This window comes from Sorex fumeus, unplaced genomic scaffold (genome assembly GCF_029834395.1).
Source record: "Sorex fumeus unplaced genomic scaffold, SorFum_2.1 ptg000061l, whole genome shotgun sequence".
Classification (NCBI taxonomy): Eukaryota; Metazoa; Chordata; class Mammalia; order Eulipotyphla; family Soricidae; genus Sorex; species Sorex fumeus.
The window spans coordinates 5238910-5257190 of record NW_026606118.1 but is presented as its reverse complement, the minus strand read 5'-3'; the positions used below and the strand labels follow the sequence as shown (position 1 = coordinate 5257190).

General features: G+C 59.7%; 1 protein-coding gene across 1 annotated transcript in view; it reads right to left on the bottom strand.

Moving 5' to 3' along the window:
* Positions 1 to 4021, bottom strand: part of EZR (ezrin) — a 32638-nt gene extending 28617 nt beyond the window's left edge. Inside the window, exon 1 of the mRNA XM_056125929.1 lies at positions 3912 to 4021. Within this exon, the coding sequence (XP_055981904.1) occupies positions 3912 to 3923 (12 nt within the window). The 5' untranslated portion in view covers positions 3924 to 4021. The remainder of the gene's footprint in view (positions 1 to 3911) is intronic.
* Between the last annotated feature and the right edge of the window lie 14260 nt (positions 4022 to 18281).

Genomic DNA, 18281 nt, shown 5'->3' with positions numbered 1-18281 from the left:
GATGAGCTTCCGCGGGTTTCAAATTCCTGCCATTTCTGGTGGTCTGGCATTAGACAGGGCGGAAGGGCAGCATTTAGGAAGGCAGCGAGGCCTCCTTGCAACCACCTCCACGTGTGCGACACACTCCACCCTTCCTCCCACACCTGTGCGCTTGCCGGCCCCCATCTCAGGGGAGCGGGGGTGGGTGGGTGGGTCCCCAGGTCCAGGCAGCTGGGCGAGCCAATGTGGGCGGTCAGCCTTCCACAATGCCCTCTGCCCCGGCACCTCTGCGCCATCGCCCAGTGCATGAATATCACTGGACCTTGAACAATGCTGGGGGTCACGGGCCTGGCCCCCACCTCCACTCCAATCCAGGGGGCAGCTTCCACAGCCCAGGAGTCACGACTGACATCCAAGGTTGGCTGAATCCCTGAGTATGGAACCAACAACCAACCACCTTTCAGTGGACCCCAGAGTCCAAAGCCTCGTGGCTTAAGGGTCCACTGTAGCCCGCTTCGTCCAAACTCAGAACCTGCCACCAGGTGAGCCCCCTCAACCCACCACCTCCCTCCTGCCGCCTCATGCGGGGCAGCTGCTCGGCCTCTTCCCGCCCAACTCGCAGTGGAGCTACAACGTGAGGAGCAGGGCCTGAGGTCTGGAGCGTTGGTCTCTGCACCCCTCTTGTCACAGGGCCGTCACCCCACCCCACCCTCGACACCTCCCCCTTGCCCCCACACCTGCAGAACACCAGAGTCCCCTACAGTGCTCTGTGGTGCAGCCGTCACCTCCTGGGGTGCCCTGCTGGCCTCCCAGATTAACATTCTCCCCCAGACCACCCCGGCCCCCCTTCCCGTTATTATATACACTCCAGCGGTTCGGTCTGTCCCATCACGGGGTGGTAAATCCGCTGCAGGGCTGAGTGGGCCAACATGCGGATCAGCTGGGAGCCAACAAATGGCCATGTGCAGCCAGCATCCTCCTCTGCTGCCCGGGACCCGGCTCCCCACCCACCATCTGCCCATGGGGAGCTGGGTGACTACAGAAGGGGCCGGCATGCACTGGGTGGCTGGGATAGGGGGTCACACAGATGCCCACTCAAGGCTCAAATAGTCCGCACAAGGCCTGTGTCCTTCCGAGGCAAGGCACCCTCAGGATCAGAGGTCTGGATTCTGGCTCAGCTTAAGGGAGCTTTTCAAGGCCCCTCCGAACCAGCAAGTCAACTCTCCTGTTACTGACGTCGCTTTCCAGGAGAGCACCAGGGAGGCCGCTGAAAGGCAGTTCACTGCGACTGTCACCCGAAACCAGCGTGATAGGGCTGCACCAGCCTCCTCCTCACCCGCCTGGCCAGGCACACCTCTCCCCAGACCCAAGGGAGGGTTCTCCGGGACGGGACAGCCAGCAGGCAAAGGGGCTGGTGCCTTCTGGACCCGAGCACCTCCCTTGGAAGTCAGCCAGTCACCAGCACAGGCCCGGACAGCTGCGAGACAGCCCAGGCCGACAACAGCACGAGAGCCAGCCCCGGGCCAGACCGAGGGTCCTTCTAGTCCTAGGCATGGCACCAGGCGGGGGTCAGGGCTTCCTCAAGCAAGTCTGCGCCTCCCCCCGGGCCCCAGGGGTAGGCAGCTCCAGTCGGAGACCTCCGACCTTGGGAGGCCTGGGCGAGCTGGGCGCGGCCCACACTGAACTCCCAGGGGCCAAGGTCCACTGTCCCTCTCTGCGGGCTGTCCTCGGCAGTCTGCTCGGACACTCGCTTCAGAGAATGAGAGTCCACTTTGGACTCAAAGTGGGAACAGAAATGAACCGCACTTCATTTTGGAGGCACAGGCGTCACGCCCTGAGTCAGTTTGAACCCACCAATGAGAAGCAGTTGGTGGGCGGAAGCCGGGAGCACCAAGCCCAGCCAAGCTCAGTTGCTGTTCAACCCTGGCGACCAACAGCCGATCGCTGGGAAACCACCTAACAAAAGCCCGGGCTGGGCCGAGAACCCTGAGAGCCCTGTGGACTGTGGGTGCTAGCACCAACACTGTAGCTAACACAACAAACAGAAGCTACTCTGTAACAGTCTCCAAGTACCCCACTGAAAAGGGCTCCCGTGCCAGAAGAGCTCAGTTAAGGATTTCAGGGGACAAAATCTCCAGGGAATCCCAACCATAGGGGGCAGCAGGAACTTCCTTTCAAACTGACCTCTAAGGAAGAGACCTCAACACCTCTCCAAAACTACAGCCTACGGATGGTCTATTGAATAAGGCTGCCAGCAGGTTTTCCCGGTAACTGACTCAGGGCAGGAAGTGCCCTTCTGGCGTCATTTTGGGTCAGGGCTGCTTCTGACCCACCATAAAAGGCCTCGGGAGCCAGGAAGGCCAACACATCTGCTGGCAGAAAGTCTTGAAAGGGAAGGTGACTCGACCCAGAAACCAGCTCCTGGATGGACCCTAGGGACGGACACCGGGAGACTGCTGGGGGCACAGTGGCCGGGGACAGACACCATTGAACTCCTCCTTGGTCTGGGGCGCAGTTGGGGCCAGAGTGGGCGAGAGGGGGCATGCCTGGGAAGAGCCTTTTTTGGGAAGGGAAGAAGGTTCTAGAATTGAATAGGGAGATGGCCTGAGGAGCTGGGCGCTTCAATAGGATGGTGTGTGGGATGTGAGGTATATAGTTATAATAACACTCAGAGGCACTGGAGCGATAACATAGTGGGTAGGCGTTTGCCTTGCACACGGCCGACCCGGGTTCGATACCCAGCATCCCATATGGTCCCCTGAGCACCGCCAGGAGTAATTCCTGAGTGCAAAGTCAGGAGTAACCCCTGAGCATCGCTGGGTGTAACCCAAAAAGAAAAAAAAAACACTCAGAAACTAGATATGAAATTACAGCTTATTTAAAGAAATGAGAAAGGAAGATGGAAATGGGTGTGACTGTGTCTAAACCCCAAACTTCCCTATGAGTGAAATAAAGCCACGCCCATGTCCCTGGGTTTCCCCCCCCTCCACCCCCCCCTCCCAAGCCCACGCCTGGCCCAGGCAGGGACAGGGCCGTATTTGGGTCAGTCTGTCGAGTGGGCATTGTGAAGCCCGGATGGCATGTGTCACTGGCAAGTTTAAAATGAAAAGAAGAATTTTGTGTAGGAAAGAATTTTTTCTGAATCACGAATGAGTCATCTTTGGTGATGTAACTCCGGCAAAAAAAAAAAAACACTATAATGGCTTCTGAATCTATTAGCATATTAACCCAGTAATTTATTTAAGCCCACGGAACAATAGGACTTTATTAATGCAGACTTCCTTTGACAGGCTCGAGAAAGCACCTAAAACAACGAGAGGGCGCTGAGGACTGGCCTGGAAAACTAGGAAACTTCCCAGAACAAACGGCTCAATACATCCAAGCTCTTTTTTTTTTTTTCCTCCACCGCAATTCAGAACTCAAGAAAGATTTCGGGGCACCCCCCCCCATCCCGCAGGGCGCCCCAGCAGGTCGCACCCACCCAACTTTCCAAGAACCGGCTTTGTTCCCCTACTTCGGTCAAGGCGCCAACACCCCGGGCCTGGCCGAGCGACCTCGCGGGTGGGGGCAGTCGGACCCCCGGGGTCCGGGGCGCCTCCACCTGCAGCTCCGCTCCCCGAGGAACCCCACCGCGCCCCGGCCCGCCCCGACCCCCCGGAGCACGCAGCCCGGCTCCCCCGCCGCACACGCCCGCCCGGGCCGGGGGCGTCCCGCGGAGTCGGGGTGCGGGGCGGGGTGGGGTGCGGAGCTGGGGAGCCACCTGCCGGCCCGCGACTCCGCGACTTTCGCAGAAACTCGCCAGCGGCGCTTCCCAAGGGGGTGCCAGGGCCGACGGCCGACAGAAGGGTCTGGGGGGGGGGGGGGCGCGGGCGTGATTCCTTCGGGGCCCCGGGGAGGGGCCGCGCGCCCCGGCCGCACCCGCCGTCACTCACCGGCTTCGGCATCTCGGCTCCCGGCGGATTCCTCCTTCCCGGACGCTCTTCTCCTCGCGGGGCAGTGCTCGCACCTGGGGGCACAGCGGACCTGAGCGCGCGGCCTGGGCTCGGCTAGTGGGTGGGGGCTCCTGCTCGGGCTCGCGCTCGGTGGGCTCCGGCTCCGGCTCCGGCTCCTGCTCGGGGTCCCGCTCCCGCGCCGCTGCGTCCCGACTCGGAGCCCGCCCCGCGCGCCGCAGCTTAAGAACCGGCCGGGCGGGCGCCGGCTGAGTCACCGCCCAACCCGCGATTCCGGCGGGCCGGGCGGGCCGGGGGGGAGGGGACGCTGGGCGGGGGACCGCGGCCCGAGGGGCTGGGCAGGGGGCGGCCCCCGGGGCTGGGCCAGGGGCGGCCCCCAGGATCCGGGTAGGGGGCGGCCCCCAGGGGCCGGGCCGGGGTGGGGGCGGCCTTCAGGGGCTAGGAGAGGAGGGGAGAGGGGGGTCCGCCCCCAGGATCTGGGCAGGGGTGCGGCCCCCAGGACCTGAGCAGAGATGCGGCCCCCAGGGGTTGGTCTGAGAGGTGGCCGGAGGGTTTGGGTAGGGGAACGGCCCTCTGGGGCTGGGCGCTTAGGAGGGGGTCCCAGGATTAGGGCAGGGGTGGGACTGAGAGGTGGCCGGAGGGTTTGGGTAGGGGAACGGCCCTCTGGGGCTGGGCGCGGGGAGGGGGCTCCCAGGATCTGGGCAGGGGTGCAGCCCCCAGGATCTGGGCAGGGGTGCGGCCCCCAGGGGCTGGGCAGGGTGGGCCGCCCCCAGGGACTGGGAAGGAGGAAGGCCCGGAGGGGCTTGGGCAGGGGACCGGGGGTGGGGAGTGGGGGGGTAGGGGACGGGCGCTACCCAACCGCGAGGGCCTGGATGGGGGGTCCGACCGGAGGGGGCGTGGGGGCCCTGGAAGCTGGGGAACCGGGGGGGGGGGGTTTGGGGGGGCTGCGGCCCCGGCCCGGAGGAGGCAGCCGAGGCGAGCGCCCGACGGGCGGGGTCTCGGGAACCGCGACGCGCGCGGGTAGCGGAACTCCAGCCTCCAGCGCCCCAGAGGGGTCCCCGGGGCCCGGGCGCGACGGGGAGGGCTCCGCGCGAAGGGGGCGCGGAGGGGCGGCCGGCAGAGGTGCCCGAGCAGCAAGGGACGCTCCCGGGAGCAGGGCGCGGGACCGCCGGGCTTGGAGGGGGAGAGTGGGGGGAGCGTCTGGCTGGGTACCAGGCCGCGGCGGTTTCACTTGGGGGAGCAACGGTTTGCCCCAGGGCCGAAACCGCAACCGCCCGGCTCTGAGAACCCGGGGTTCAAAGCTGCCGGGCGGGCGTTGGCCTCTCGGGGACACGGGCGGGGTTGGGGACGGAAGGAGGACACCGCGGGCTGAGCTTCACCTGCAACTTGCTTCCGCCTCTCGGGAGGACGGTGCGCTCAGGGCGCTGGCCCCCGAGTCCCGGGCCGGTGCCCTCGGCGGGGCGCCCGCACCCCCCGCCACCCACCCCTCGGCCCAGCCCCGCGCCCCCCGGCCGCGCGCAGCTCACCTGGTGGCGCCTGCGGACCGCTCGCTCCGCGCCCGTCGGTGCCCGCCCAGCCGCCGGCCCGCGCGCCCCAGACTCCCCGGCGGGGCGGGGTCCCCCGGCGCCCCGCCCGCCCCGCCGACCTGTGGGGTGCGCCCGCGGCGGGAGAAGGCAGCGCCCCCGGCAGGCCCCCGCCGCCCGCCTCCACCCGCCCGGGGGGCGCCCTCCGCCCCCCCCCCGCAGCCCCGCCCTCTTCAAGACTGTCCCCTGTGCCCTTGAAGAAGAGCTTGACCGCTTGCCGCAGGCCGGGGGTCGACGTGGCGGGGAGGGTGACCGGCCGCCGCCAGGGGCAGAAGGAAAGCAAGGACTGTCATTGCACCTTCCTGGGGCAGTGGGCAGGGGGGTACGGCCGGCGGCGGGCGGCGGAGAGGGGCGCGCGGGGGCATTGCGCTGCCCCCGGGTCAGGCCACTCCGGCTGTCCTTGCACCGCGTCCAGGCCGGAGCAGCCGTGCCTGGCCACGGCGTTCCGGCGCACGGAAGGACACCTGTGGGAGGACAGGCCAGCGCCCAGCGGCCGGACTAGAGGACACGACTGTAGGCCTTTGGCTTGACTTGCTTCAGGCTAGAGCAAACATCTCCAGAGGGCGAAGTTCTAGAAATGTTGTCTTGGGGTGGGGGAGGTGGTACCGGGAACCGGGCGCTTGACCTGCACCCTCTGGGAGCCCCTCTGGGAGTGGTCTCAAAGTACAAACAAAGAAGCCAGGAATGGTAATGTCTCCATCCTCCTTCGGGTAAACGGTCCCAAGAGGAATTTAAAAACAAACAGAAACACCAGCGTTTGCAGCTGGTGAGCAGAGACCCCCATCCCCACCCCCAAGCCGTTCTCTCCGGAGGAGCCGCTTCTGGATCCTCTGGGACCCGTGGAGAAATGGAAACTCTAGCTACTGCCCCCCGAAAACAGAGGAAAGTGGGCAGAGAAGGGAGAGGGCGGGGCGAGATGATGGCCATGTGCTGGGAGGACCGCCCGCAGGTCGGAAACGCCTCTCCCTGCCTTACCCCTAACGCCCCAGTGAAACCCAGCAGAGAATGTATTCCCTTTGTGCTTTTCTGGAGTCTGGAAATTGGCCGGGTCCTCCCTAGCACCCGTGTCAAAGGTGGTCCATTGCATTAGAGGTGGACAGATGGGAGCTCCCTGCAACAGGGCCTGGCACCTAAGACGCTCCAGGTCTGGTGTCTTTAGCCCAAGCACCAAATGTGCTGCCTCAGTTTCTTCATTTGCCACGTGGAGACCCAGTAGCAGAGCCACCGCCCCCTCTACCTGCTAGTGCATGTCAGGCTGAGCGCAGGAGGGCTGCCTGGGGGACCCCCTGACACCCGGCTCCTTCTGGTGCTTTGTCAGTCTGCACCGCCAGGCGCCTTTCCCAGGAGGGAAACTTCCCTGTGACTTTGTCCGCTCTATGGCTCTCAGGAACGCCTGATTTTCTTTTGGGGGGCTTGCCAGCACTGGCTCACGGGTCACTCCCAGATGTGCTCAGAGAAGCACGCGGCGCGCACCTGTGCATGCAGAGTGCGCGCTTTGCCAGGGGAATCTCTCCCGCTCTTGACTAGATTCTTAGATTTTTTTATTCCCGGTATTGCAGTTCTTAAATATTTCCATTCGAGAACCATGATTTACTAAATTCTTGAGAGCCGAGTTTTAGGCCTACAGGAGCACTGTCGCACTGTCCTCCCGTTGTTCATCGATTTGCTCGAGCGGGCACCAGTAACGGCTCCCTCGTGAGACTTGTTACTGTGTTTGGCATATCGAATATGTCGCAGGGAGCTTCCCGGGCTCTCCGAGAGGGGAGGAGGAATTGAACCTGAGTTGGCCGGGCTGACCGCGTGCAAGGCAAACGCCCTACCGCTGTGCTATCGCTCCCAATCCCACCACCAGCGCCCATGTCCCTCTGCCGGTGTCCCCATGCCCCGAGCCACCAGCCTCCTTACCAAAGTGAGGGTGTGGCGGGCAAGGCAGCGGGAAGGAAACCAAGGAAGACTTGGAAATCAGCTGCCTGGTGACTGTCCCTCTGAGGCCTCTATCTCCCCATCGCTGCCTGCAGCCCCTCGAGCCATTTCTGGTTCCCAGCTCTGTTGCTAGGTGCCTCTAATCGGCCTCTTTATCTCACCCCAGCCAGGATCGGCTTCGAAACTGGATGTTTGAAATATCAGTGGCCTGAGCTTTCTGGAAGCATCTCTGAACTTTGCCCCGGAGATGAACTCCTGTGGCCATGTGGTCATGATGGAAAGAGACCACAGGTTTTCTGCAGCCAAGCGAGCTGAGCCCGAGTTCTGGTTCCAGCATGTAGTAGCTGATTGAGTCTTTTTTTTTTTTCTTTCTGGGTCACACCTGGCATTGCACAGGGGTTACTCCTGACTCATGCACTCAGGAATTACTCCTGGTGGTGCTTGGGGGACCCTATGGGATGCTGGGAATCGAACCTGGGTCGGCCGGGTGCAAGGCAAACGCCCTACCCGCTGTGCTGTCGCTCCAGTCCCTAGTTGAGTCTTAACTCTTGTGTTCCCCCTCTTTTTGTCTGGGATGGAGACCGTGGTGGATTCCCCATGTTCCTGTCCTGAAGCCACGAATGGGATCCTTCGCTTAGAGTTGCTTAGAGTTGCCACAGTTTCTTGCCGACATCAACAGAAAGTCAGTGGAGATGCGTTCCTTGTGTGTTTACAGCCCTTGCCAGTCTCCCCTGTTTTGCTTCTTTATGCCTATACAGAGCTCCCCCACCCACCCCCCAAAAAACATACTGTATGTATCTCATTAGTCTTTTTGAGGAGGGGGAGGAAGGCTTTTGGGTCACACCTGGCTGTGTTCAGGGATTACTTCTGGTCCTGTGCTCAGGCCTCCAACTCCAGTCACTTGTGTGCAAGGCATGGGTGTAACCCCTCCTCTGTCTCTCCAGCCCTCTCCGAGTCTTGCAACAGGAGTCTTCCAGGGGGATATAATTTGAATCCCCCAAACCCTGCCTTGTGCTGTGTTCCCCAAACTCCCACAGAGGCCTAAGCTCTAAGGAACTGTGAGTCCCGGAGAAGCAGGAACTCCTGGGTCCACCAGATTCCGATGATCTCCGGGCTCTGAGTCTTCCTCGGCGAACCTGACCTACAGCAAAGTGAAATCAGCTGGGCTGAGGTGTGGCTGGCCCGCGGCACTAGGACCTCCACTCTACCTTCACCCTTCCCTCGTGAGCAGCGTACCTAGGTACCTAGTTCTCAGGGAGCCGCGATCCCTGTGCTCACTTAATCTGGCCATCAACCTTGACAGGGTTCTCCCGGGCTCAGGGCTGAGCCGGAGGAGGAGGGCAATCAGTCTGTCTCCTGAGCGGAGTTGTGCAGGGAAGGTGATGCGTGAGGGGAAGGTCACCCTCTCCCCTGCTTTCTCCTCCTCTCCCCATACTTGCGTGTGTGCGTGCGTGTGTTCCACTCAGCCCCAGGACTGAACTCTGGCCCAGAATATCCGCTTCCCCTGATACCGGCCCCTATCAGATCACCCGCTGAGCCTGCCTCCAGGCTGGTGCCAGTTAATCTCCACTGAAAACAAGTCCACAAATACTGTGGCCACCTCCAGCTGCAAAGGACAGGGAACAGAGACCCAGTGGGGGCCGAGAGGGAGCACCTAGCCAAGCGGGGATGAGGGTGATTCTCCAGACCCATACTAGAGCTGAGGACCCAGGTGGGCAGTCTTGGAAACCTGGGGAAGCCGAGGCGTCCCATCATGGCCATTAGAGCCGCATTCTTCACCCTTTCACACCTGCAGACCGCACCGGCTGCGTCCCAGCCCAGGGACGGGCAGTTCCAACACTGCGGCAGATGGGCGATTTCCAACCTTTCTATCCCAAGGACTGGTGGTTGAACCCAGCCTTTGAGCATCCTTTGTTACCTTGTGAGGGCCTACTTTTGGTAGCCTGATGGTAAGTGGCATATTCGGGACGCTGTGTATTGGCAGAGTTGATCGTTAAGGAGACGGAAGCGTTTCGTGTCGTCTGGTGGGATTCCGTGAATCTAGTCTAGAGATTCCTGCTGCTTTGGCTTATTCTGACCCTGGAGAGTGTCCTGCCTTGCAGTGGGCAGGGCCCAGGTTCTGCCGCCAGAGGAGCTTGGACAGCCAGCCGGGTGGCCACTTGGTATCATACCTAGGAATGACCAGTAAGGATCTGCTCAGGACGGGAGCTGGAAAGAGCCACTTGGCATCATCTCGATGCTTCTTCTATCACTTGGCTCCCCCCAGCCTCCTGGCCATGATTTTCATCGCTTCTTTGGCTGAGGTAAAACTCACCTGGGTGGTCTTTAAGGGTTTCATGTTGAAGACTATGAATGGCCACACAACTTGGTTGACAAATGAACTCCCAAATGGCAGAACTCTTTTTGTTATTATCTATTATTATTATCATCATTACTTATTATTAGGGCTGGAGCGATAGCACAGCGGGTAGGGCGTTCGCCTTACAAGCGGCCAACACGGCCGACCCGAGTTCGATTCCTCCGCCCCTCTCGGAGAGCCCGGCAAGCTACCGAGAGTATTCGATATGCCAGACACAGTAACAACAAAGTCTCCAATGGAGACGTTACTGGGCCCGCTCGAGCAAATTGACGATCAACGGGAGGGCCTTTACCTTTACCTTACCTTACTTATTATTATTATTATTATTATTATTATTATTATTATTATGTTTGAGCTGGAGCAATAGCACAGCAAGTAGGGGGTTTGCCTTGCACGCGGCTGACATGGTCAACTCGAGTTCGATTCCTCCGCCCCTCTCGGAGAGCCCGGCAAGCTACCGAGAGTATCTCGCCCACATGGCAGAACCTGGCAAGCTCCCCGTGACGTATTCGATATGCCAAACACAGTAACAACAAGTCTCACAATGTTACTGGGCCCACTCGAGCAAATCAATGAACAATGGAAGCACAGTGGCAGTGACAGTGATTATTATGTTTGGGTCACATCCAGCTCTGTTAGGGGCTTTCTCCTGACTCTATGCTCAGGGGTCACTCCTGTAGACTCGGGGAACCAGATGGGATACTGGGGAGTGAACTCAGGTTGGCTGCATGCAGGGCAAGCGCCCTCCCTGCTGGACTATCACTCTGGCTTGCAGAGCTTTTCTGATTATAACTTTTCTTATCCCTCACTTTTCTGATCTTCCCGAGACCCTTACCCTTTCCCACCTGCACCCTGGTTCCAAAGTCTGGGCTTGGATGAGGCTGGAGAAAGAGGAAGGACCTAGCACCCACCCTGCGGGCCTCCTTCGCAGAGCGGAAGTTGCCCTCACCCCTCTACTCAAGCTTCTAGCCAGGGTCACCGCTGACCTCTGGCAAGCCATATCCAGGGGTCAGACTTCTCTGCCTCCCCTGGCCCTTTGTCTGAGCAGCCTGGGCCCCATCCATGGCCTGGGGACTTTGGTTCTCAGGTTTCTGCTTGCTCCTTCCCCCTGTTGCTTCGCCCAGGGTTCATTCCTGAACTGTTATCTCCAGACATGGGACATGCTCTTTCTCAGCTTCTCCCAACCTGAGCAGCGCCAGAGACTTGCCAGCGAACAGTCGCAGGCACCCCCGCGGCAAACAGCTCTTCCCTCACCGGAACTGAGAAGTCAGCCTTGCTTCCTGTCTCGACGCCCCCCAAGCCTCCCTCCCTGCCTCCGAGTCCTGCAGCCCTGACAGCTCCAGTCCCGGCATGTGTCCAAGTGTGACACTCAGTCGGGCAGCCTCTGAAATAAAAGACCAGTGTGGTAGGGCAGAGGGTAGGGCATTTCCCTTGCTCGCGGCCAACTTGGGTGCCACCTTGGGTATCCCAGACAGTCGCCTGAGTCTACCAGAAGTGATCCCTGAGCTTAGAGCTGGGAATAAGGAGTGTCCCAGCCCCTCACCCGATAAAATAAGTCAAAACGCCTTGGTTTATTCTGTTTCTCTTCGCTCCAGTGGTGGCATGACCGAGGGGGTTTTACACACACACACACACACATACATACACACACACACACACACACAGAGTTTCCTGTTTATGGGGGCCATGTGCTGTGGTGCTTGTACGCACGCGTGCTCACCAGGGGCTGCTCTCTCCTTCCCATACCCCACCCTATTCTCTTTCGTCATGGTGCTCCTGCTGTTTGTTGGAGTTTTGCTGGAGTGTTCTGTGGCGTTCCCACATGTGCTGGCCAGGAGTGGCATCGGGCATGCACACACTTTCTCAGTTGGGGATTCTCGGAGGTTGCCCCTTGGTTGTGGCGGCAAGGAGCCCAGAGAGCTGAGTGGCTGAGCCCACCGTGTCCGCAGCTAGGCAGCCGGGATGGAACTTGGAGCCTTAGGCATGCTAGACAGGTGCTTTGCAACGGAGCCCCCCAAAACCACCCCACACCTGCACCCCAGAATAAAATTCTGAGCCTGTCAGCCCTGGTGAGCTCTGGTTCCTGCCCATTTCCCCAGGCCAGCCCTGGGTCAGCGCCACCTGAAGCATTTGTTCTGGGAACATAGAACAGAGCAGCCGCCTTCTAGCCTTGAGGGGCTCATCCCGGCCTTCCCCTCCTCTGGCAATACTCAGCCGCCAACTTGGCTGGCCTGAACTTTGCACACCTTTCAGTTTGCTCCGGGGAGAGCATTTCCCAGCCTGCCCACAGGCACTGCCCTCGGTTCCTCTGTGCACCTGGCCCTCAGTCTGGTCTTGCTCATTTGCACAGGGCATTTTCATCCTCCCTGTGAGAACTGGGGCTCCCTCCGCAGCTCACACAGTGCCTGGTGCCTAGTAGGTGCTCACTAAAGGTTGCTGACTGACGGCATGAGCTCTGCCAGTTTCCACCTCGGTCTGCACGTGTTCCTTGTATTCCCTCTCTCCCAGTCCTCTACACGGGTCACAGAGGCAATGATTCGGTTCCTCTCAAGTCTTTTCATCAGCAACCCCAGCTGTCCAAATCCCTCCTGGAAACCCAGGTGATGGGAAGAGAAAGGAGTTCACGACTGAGGGGGCGTTCTGGGTTTGATTCCAGCATCCTGCCCCCTGCCAAAGCACAAACAAATAAACAAAATCAAAATACATGAACTCCCCACTCCTCCTGGCCCTGGGTAAGCATCATTTTCAAAATCTTAAAATGAATGGGAGCTCCTGCTTCGTATGCAGCTGGCCTGGGTCACCTGGTGCCACCATGCTGGTGCCACATCCTATCTTGTGACCCCTGGAGTGATCCCCAATTCCTTGCCAGAAATCTAACTTAAAGAAGCAACCGAGGAGAGAATAAATTCTTTTTTCTGGGGGGGGTGGCCTTTTTGGGTTTGCATCGGGCGATGCACAGGGGTCACCCCTGCCTCTACACTCAGGAATTACTCCTGGCGGTGCTCGAGGGACCTTATGGGATGCTGGGAATCGAACCCAGATTGGCTGTGTGCAAGGCAAATGCCCTACTCACTGTGCTATTGCTCCAGTGCCTAGAATAAAATTTTTTTAAAAAAGTAAAAAAGAGAAAAAAAAAACAATAATACAAAAAAATTGAAGGAAAAATAAAGCCCAATGAGCCTCAGCTCAATCATGGAAACAGCCTTCACCTTCCTCTGCAGCGCAAGGGGCCGCAGCTGCGTCCTGGTCTCCAAGAACCACCTGGGAGTGACTCTTGCTCGTGGCAGGAGCTCAGTTCCTGTTCCACAGGGTGGCATGGAGCGCGGGCCCAGGGGTTCTCGGGGACGGGTAGAACCTCTCCCCAAGCATCTGGACTCTGGAGACGGGCCCGAGGCTGGAGAACTGGTCCTTCCTGCTAGAAAAGAAGAGAGAAAGACCAAGAGAAGTTCTTTGACAACAGCAAACGAAAGGCCATGGCAGGTGAGGAATGTGAGCGGCCCTGTTAGATCTTAGTGAGTGGCAGGACACATTCCACAGTGGCTGGCTGGTTGGTTGGTTGTTTTTTATTTTATTTTTTCTCATGGGGGAGGAAAACCTCCCAAGAGGAAAAAAGGCGGTTCTGAGGAGGTCATGAGCAACTTTCAGCCAATCAGGCTGATGGTCAGTGGCGGGGGAGTGGGGGCAGGATACTTAGCCCTATAGTGCCGGGGGGAACCAAGAACACCCCACCCACCGATACTGAGGGCATCCCAGGCCACAGCTGGCAGGGCTTGGGGGTCACACAGTGCCCAGAATGACAGCCAGTTCTGGTGCCCGCCTGGCTTGCACTAACCACTGGGCCATCTCTCGGCCCCTGGGGTGAACTCACCTTTGTAAGTCTTGGGCAATGCTCTCAGCTGACCGTGGGTCACAGACTTCCTCAGGCAGAGAGCTTTGAGCCCCTCCGGCCTTGTCAGGACAGATGAAGCCCCTGAGGGTCACACTTAGTTAAAACTTGGCCTTGGGCTGGCTGCAGCTGACAGCCGGGCAGCCGGTGCTTTTCCAAGACATCCCGCTATCTCTTGGCCAATCTGTGTCTCCATGTCACCTCCTCACGGGGAACTCAGTGACCCCGAGCCCCGGCTCCAGCTGGCAGCCAGGACCCCACACTTTCAAGATGAGCTCAAAGCCTTGGTTTTTTTTTTTTTTTGAATTTTTTTTTTAATTTATTTATTGAATCACTGTGGGAAAGGTTACAAAGCTTTCAGGTTTATGTCTCAGTCATGCAAATATCAAACACATTTCCCTTTACCAATACTTATTTTTTACCATGAAGAACCCCAATAAAACCCCACCCCCCACCCCTCCCCGTCCCTGTGAGGCAGATGAATTCTAGTTAACACTCTATCTGCTTTGATTAGATTCATTGTTTCAATAAAAGATTCACCACTATTATTTAGAGTTTACCCCCCCCCCCCAAATCAGACATGCTGAAAAAGCATTGTGAAGTGATTTGCTTTCTACGGCTGGGTTCAAGAATTAAATGTTGGTTTTGGATTTCTGCTCTTTTACCTATTGACCCTGGAAGTATTTCTACTGAAAGTCAGATAGTTAAGAAATTGGTTTCTGTGTTCTGGAGTCCTGGCCGTGCTGGAGAGCCGCTCGCGGGGGGCAACCGGTGGCCTCGGTAGGGCGTGAAGGGCGGAGCGAAACGCCCCCCTTCCCATGAGGTTTTAGTCGCCCCCGCACTCCCGGCTCATACCTGCTGTCCACAAGGCTCCCATGTGGCCGCCATCTTTCTTTCCAGAGAGGAGAGGGCGAATGGGGCAACACCCTTTCCCCTCCGGCAGACTTGATGGCCTGGATCAATGCATAGTCCGTTCACTTTTCTGCTCCAAACTGCTGGGTTCTGCATTAAGTCCTTGTGTTTCTGGGGCCGTGGCCGTGCTGGAGAGCCGCTCGTGGGGGGCAACTGGTGACCTCGGTAGGGCGTGAAGGACGGACCAGAACGCCCCTCTTCCCATGAGGTTTTAGTCGCCCCCACAACCCCGGCTCATACCTGCTGTCCACAAGGCTCCCATGTGGCCGCCATCTTTCTTTCCAGAGGGAGGAGGGCGGAAGGGAGCAACACCCTTTCCCCTCTGGGCAGAAATGATTGCCTGGATTAACGCATAGTCCTTTCACTTTTCTGCTCCAAGCTGCTGGGTTCTGCATTAAGCCCTTGTGCTTCTGGGGCTGTGGCCGTGCTGGAGAGCCGTTCGTGGGGGGCAACTGGTGACCTCGGTAGGGCGTGAAGGACGGACCGGAACGCCCCCCTTCCCATGAGGTTTTAGTCGCCCCCACACTCCCGAAAGCCTTGGTTTTTAACATGGAATTTCCCAGTCCCTGCATGTTGGCAGGAAGTTAAAAAACATTTCCAGAACATTCTACATGCCAGGCAAAACAGGCACACTCCTGGCTCTGTGCCTCTCAGCATCTTCTCTTCAGGCCAGCTTTGCTTTTGGTGGCACTGGGGGACCCCCAGGACTTCCCAGGGACCCCCACCTCCCCTCTGACTCCTCTGCACGAAGTTGGGGCTACCTCTGCCTGCTGTTCCCTGTCCTGGGGATATGTGCCCCTGGAGACATGTGCCTGAGGGGCAGAGATGACTTGGAAGCCCCTGTGGTCTCCTGGGCCCCGAGGTCACAGCTAAGCCAGCGGTGTCCCCTTCCTGAAGCTCCTGTCTTGGGAGAACCCCGTTCCTGGCCATGGCATGGGGGCTCATTGCCCAAGACCGGCTTTCACAGAGGTGGTCAGAGTTGCCTCAGCCCAGATAGGGCTGTGCTCGTCGGGGGACACGGGGGACAGGGGAACACCCTGAAACTGGGCTTTGGGCTCTCTGCAAGCCCAGGACTCCACTGCGTGCCTGTCCAGCCCTTCTGGTGGCCCTCTCTGTCTTGTTTCCTCCGGGGGAGGGGTCATCCTGCTGGGTTGACCCTCCAGTCTTCTGCTGGGGCCCTATTTTGTGATTTTTCACCTGGCGTCTCCTGGGGCACAGCAGGGGGACCCTTTGGACCCCGGAGAGCAGGCTGGCACAGACCTTATGGCCGAGGAGAGCCCCCAGCTGTGGAAGGCAGACGGGGCATTGCCCCCTGGGGGCGCTGAGCGGATGACAGGGCCACATGGAGGCCTCTCACGTGACACGCCACTGGGTCTAGGGGAGCAGCTGCCCAAACGGGCTCAGTCCTGTCTCTCCTGGGGGCCAACCTGGCAGCTGAGCAAACCGGACTGAGGAGGGCCTGTACCTGGGGGAACCTCGAGTCCCTCCCTGGCTTTCGGGCCATCCATTTCCCAGACTTGTTCTCAGATGCTTCCAGAAACCCGGGAAGGCTTCTCTTCATCAAGCTTTGAGGTGCCCATACCTGAGGTGGCCAGAGGGTGAGGGGGTCAGCTCCCCCAACCCCTGCCCCCAGGCCCCCTCTCTCTGCCACCCATCTTCAGCCACCATGTCTCTCCTCTCGAGACACTGCCCCCTGACAGGACTGGCCCCTCAGGCCGTGGCGCATGCCGCCCGTTCACATCTCTCTTCTGCTGGGTGGGTGACCTTGAGGAGAGGTTTCTCTGAGGAAAGCGTGTGTGGCTGAAGGGAAACTGGGCTGAGGCGCCCGAAGACCTTTGTTCTCCTCCCTGAAGACCCTCTCAGAGTCTGACTCCCAGCAGGACTTGGCCCACAGGCTGATTCTGTCCGTGAGGCTGCTTGCGGGTTCCAGAAAGTTCCCTCTGTGACTCCCCCGCAAAACTGAGTTCTTGAGGATTTTCCCCGTGAAAGGGAGCCGTGCTCCTTCGCGTCCCTGCCCACCCCTGCCCACTGACTCGAGGCGCGGCCCGGCTGCTATGTGACGTTCCTTGTGGGTGGGTCTGGCGGCCCCTTCTCATCTCTGTTCTACCCCGTCTGTGGTCGTGCCTCGCCTCTCTGCTTCTCTGTCTCCGATAGCCTGCCGGTCCTGTGAGGGCTGTGTGCACACTTCGTTTTTCCTCCTGTTCCCCTGCGGATCTTCATGAAACCCCCCAATAATGGAAGGCATCTCTGGGGTTCTCGCTGGAAGGAGCCCCCGGGCTGCTCCCCCAGGGTACTTGATCTCGACTCGCTCTCCTCCCCTCACACTCATTGCTTGTTCTCTGATCGTGGAGAGTCTGTGGTGCAGCCTCTACAGAGAACAAGAACGAGGTTCCTCACAGTATCAAAGACAGATGGGGTTGGAGAGAGAGTCCACAGGTTGAGGTGCTCTCCCTGCCTCTGGCCACTGAGTGTGATCCTTGGCACCCCCGGGAGTGACCCCAGCAATGAGCGCTGAGCACGCCCAAGGCTAAACCAAACTACACAACACGCAAGATGGGTCGACCGTATGACCCAGCGATGTGCTTCCAGACTATATAAGCACTAATTTAAAAGAGAGACTACGCATCCTGACGTTCTCTGCAGTGCCATTGACAGAGGCGAGAGATGCAAAGCATCCAAGTGTCCGACGACAGATGCGTGGGGAAGGACGGAGTGGGAGCACATCCCACAGAACGCCCACCGGTGGGAAGGAAGGATGACATCTTGCCCCTTGTGACGGCTTGGAGGGGGCTGGAGGGGGCGAGCCGAACCACGGGAGACAAGGAGAAGGAGAGGGACAGAATCTGAGTGTGCTCACTCACGCGGGACGGAGAGAAACCGAGCCAAGGAAGGCATGAAGCCAACCCAAAGCAGAGCCTGGGTGCCCGGGACAGAGGGAGCAAGGGTGGACGGGCCCAGGGAGCCTGGCGGGGGCCTTGGGCACTGTGTGGCTGGCGTCGCGTGGTGACAGAAGTTGGCGCTACGGGGGCCAGCCCTGGACAGAGCCCTGCAATCCTGGCAGAGTGGGAGGTGGCCCCTGAGGACCCCCTCAGAGGCAGCGTGGGGGGGTAGCTGTTTTCAGCAAAGGCCTCCAAGAAAGGGCGTGGCCAGCTGGGTGGCCAGAGAAGGCCCTTGCTGCTAAGGGCGGCATTCCCGACGCCAGTGGCCAGCAGCCCCGCTGCGGGGTGCATCTGAGGGAACAGTCATGCCCAGGCCTGGGAGTCCCTGCCTCCACCGAGCCCCTCACACAGCCAGCTCTCGGGGCCGCCGAGTCTAGCGTCTGCTGCTGCCCGGCCACCACAGCCTCCATCTGACTGACATGACGGCCCGTCCCCTACCACATGTCTCCATCCACAAACCTGGGTGCCTCCCTCTGCGCGGTGAGCCACTGTGGCCTAGACCGCGGGTTCTGCTAGGGAATCCCTCCCCCCTTCCCCGTTCGCGCACCCCCATATCTGGCTGCCCAACCTTCTCTGCCTTTCCACACCCCCACGGCGACTACAGTAACCCCTTCCCGTGGCTCCCACTCTGCTCTGCTTGTTCTTTTCAAGCAGTCCCTGGGGATCACAGACATCCCCGCCATCGCCACAGACACCCCTGCCCATCCCCAGACACCCCTGCCCGTCCCCACAGACATCCCTACCCGTCCC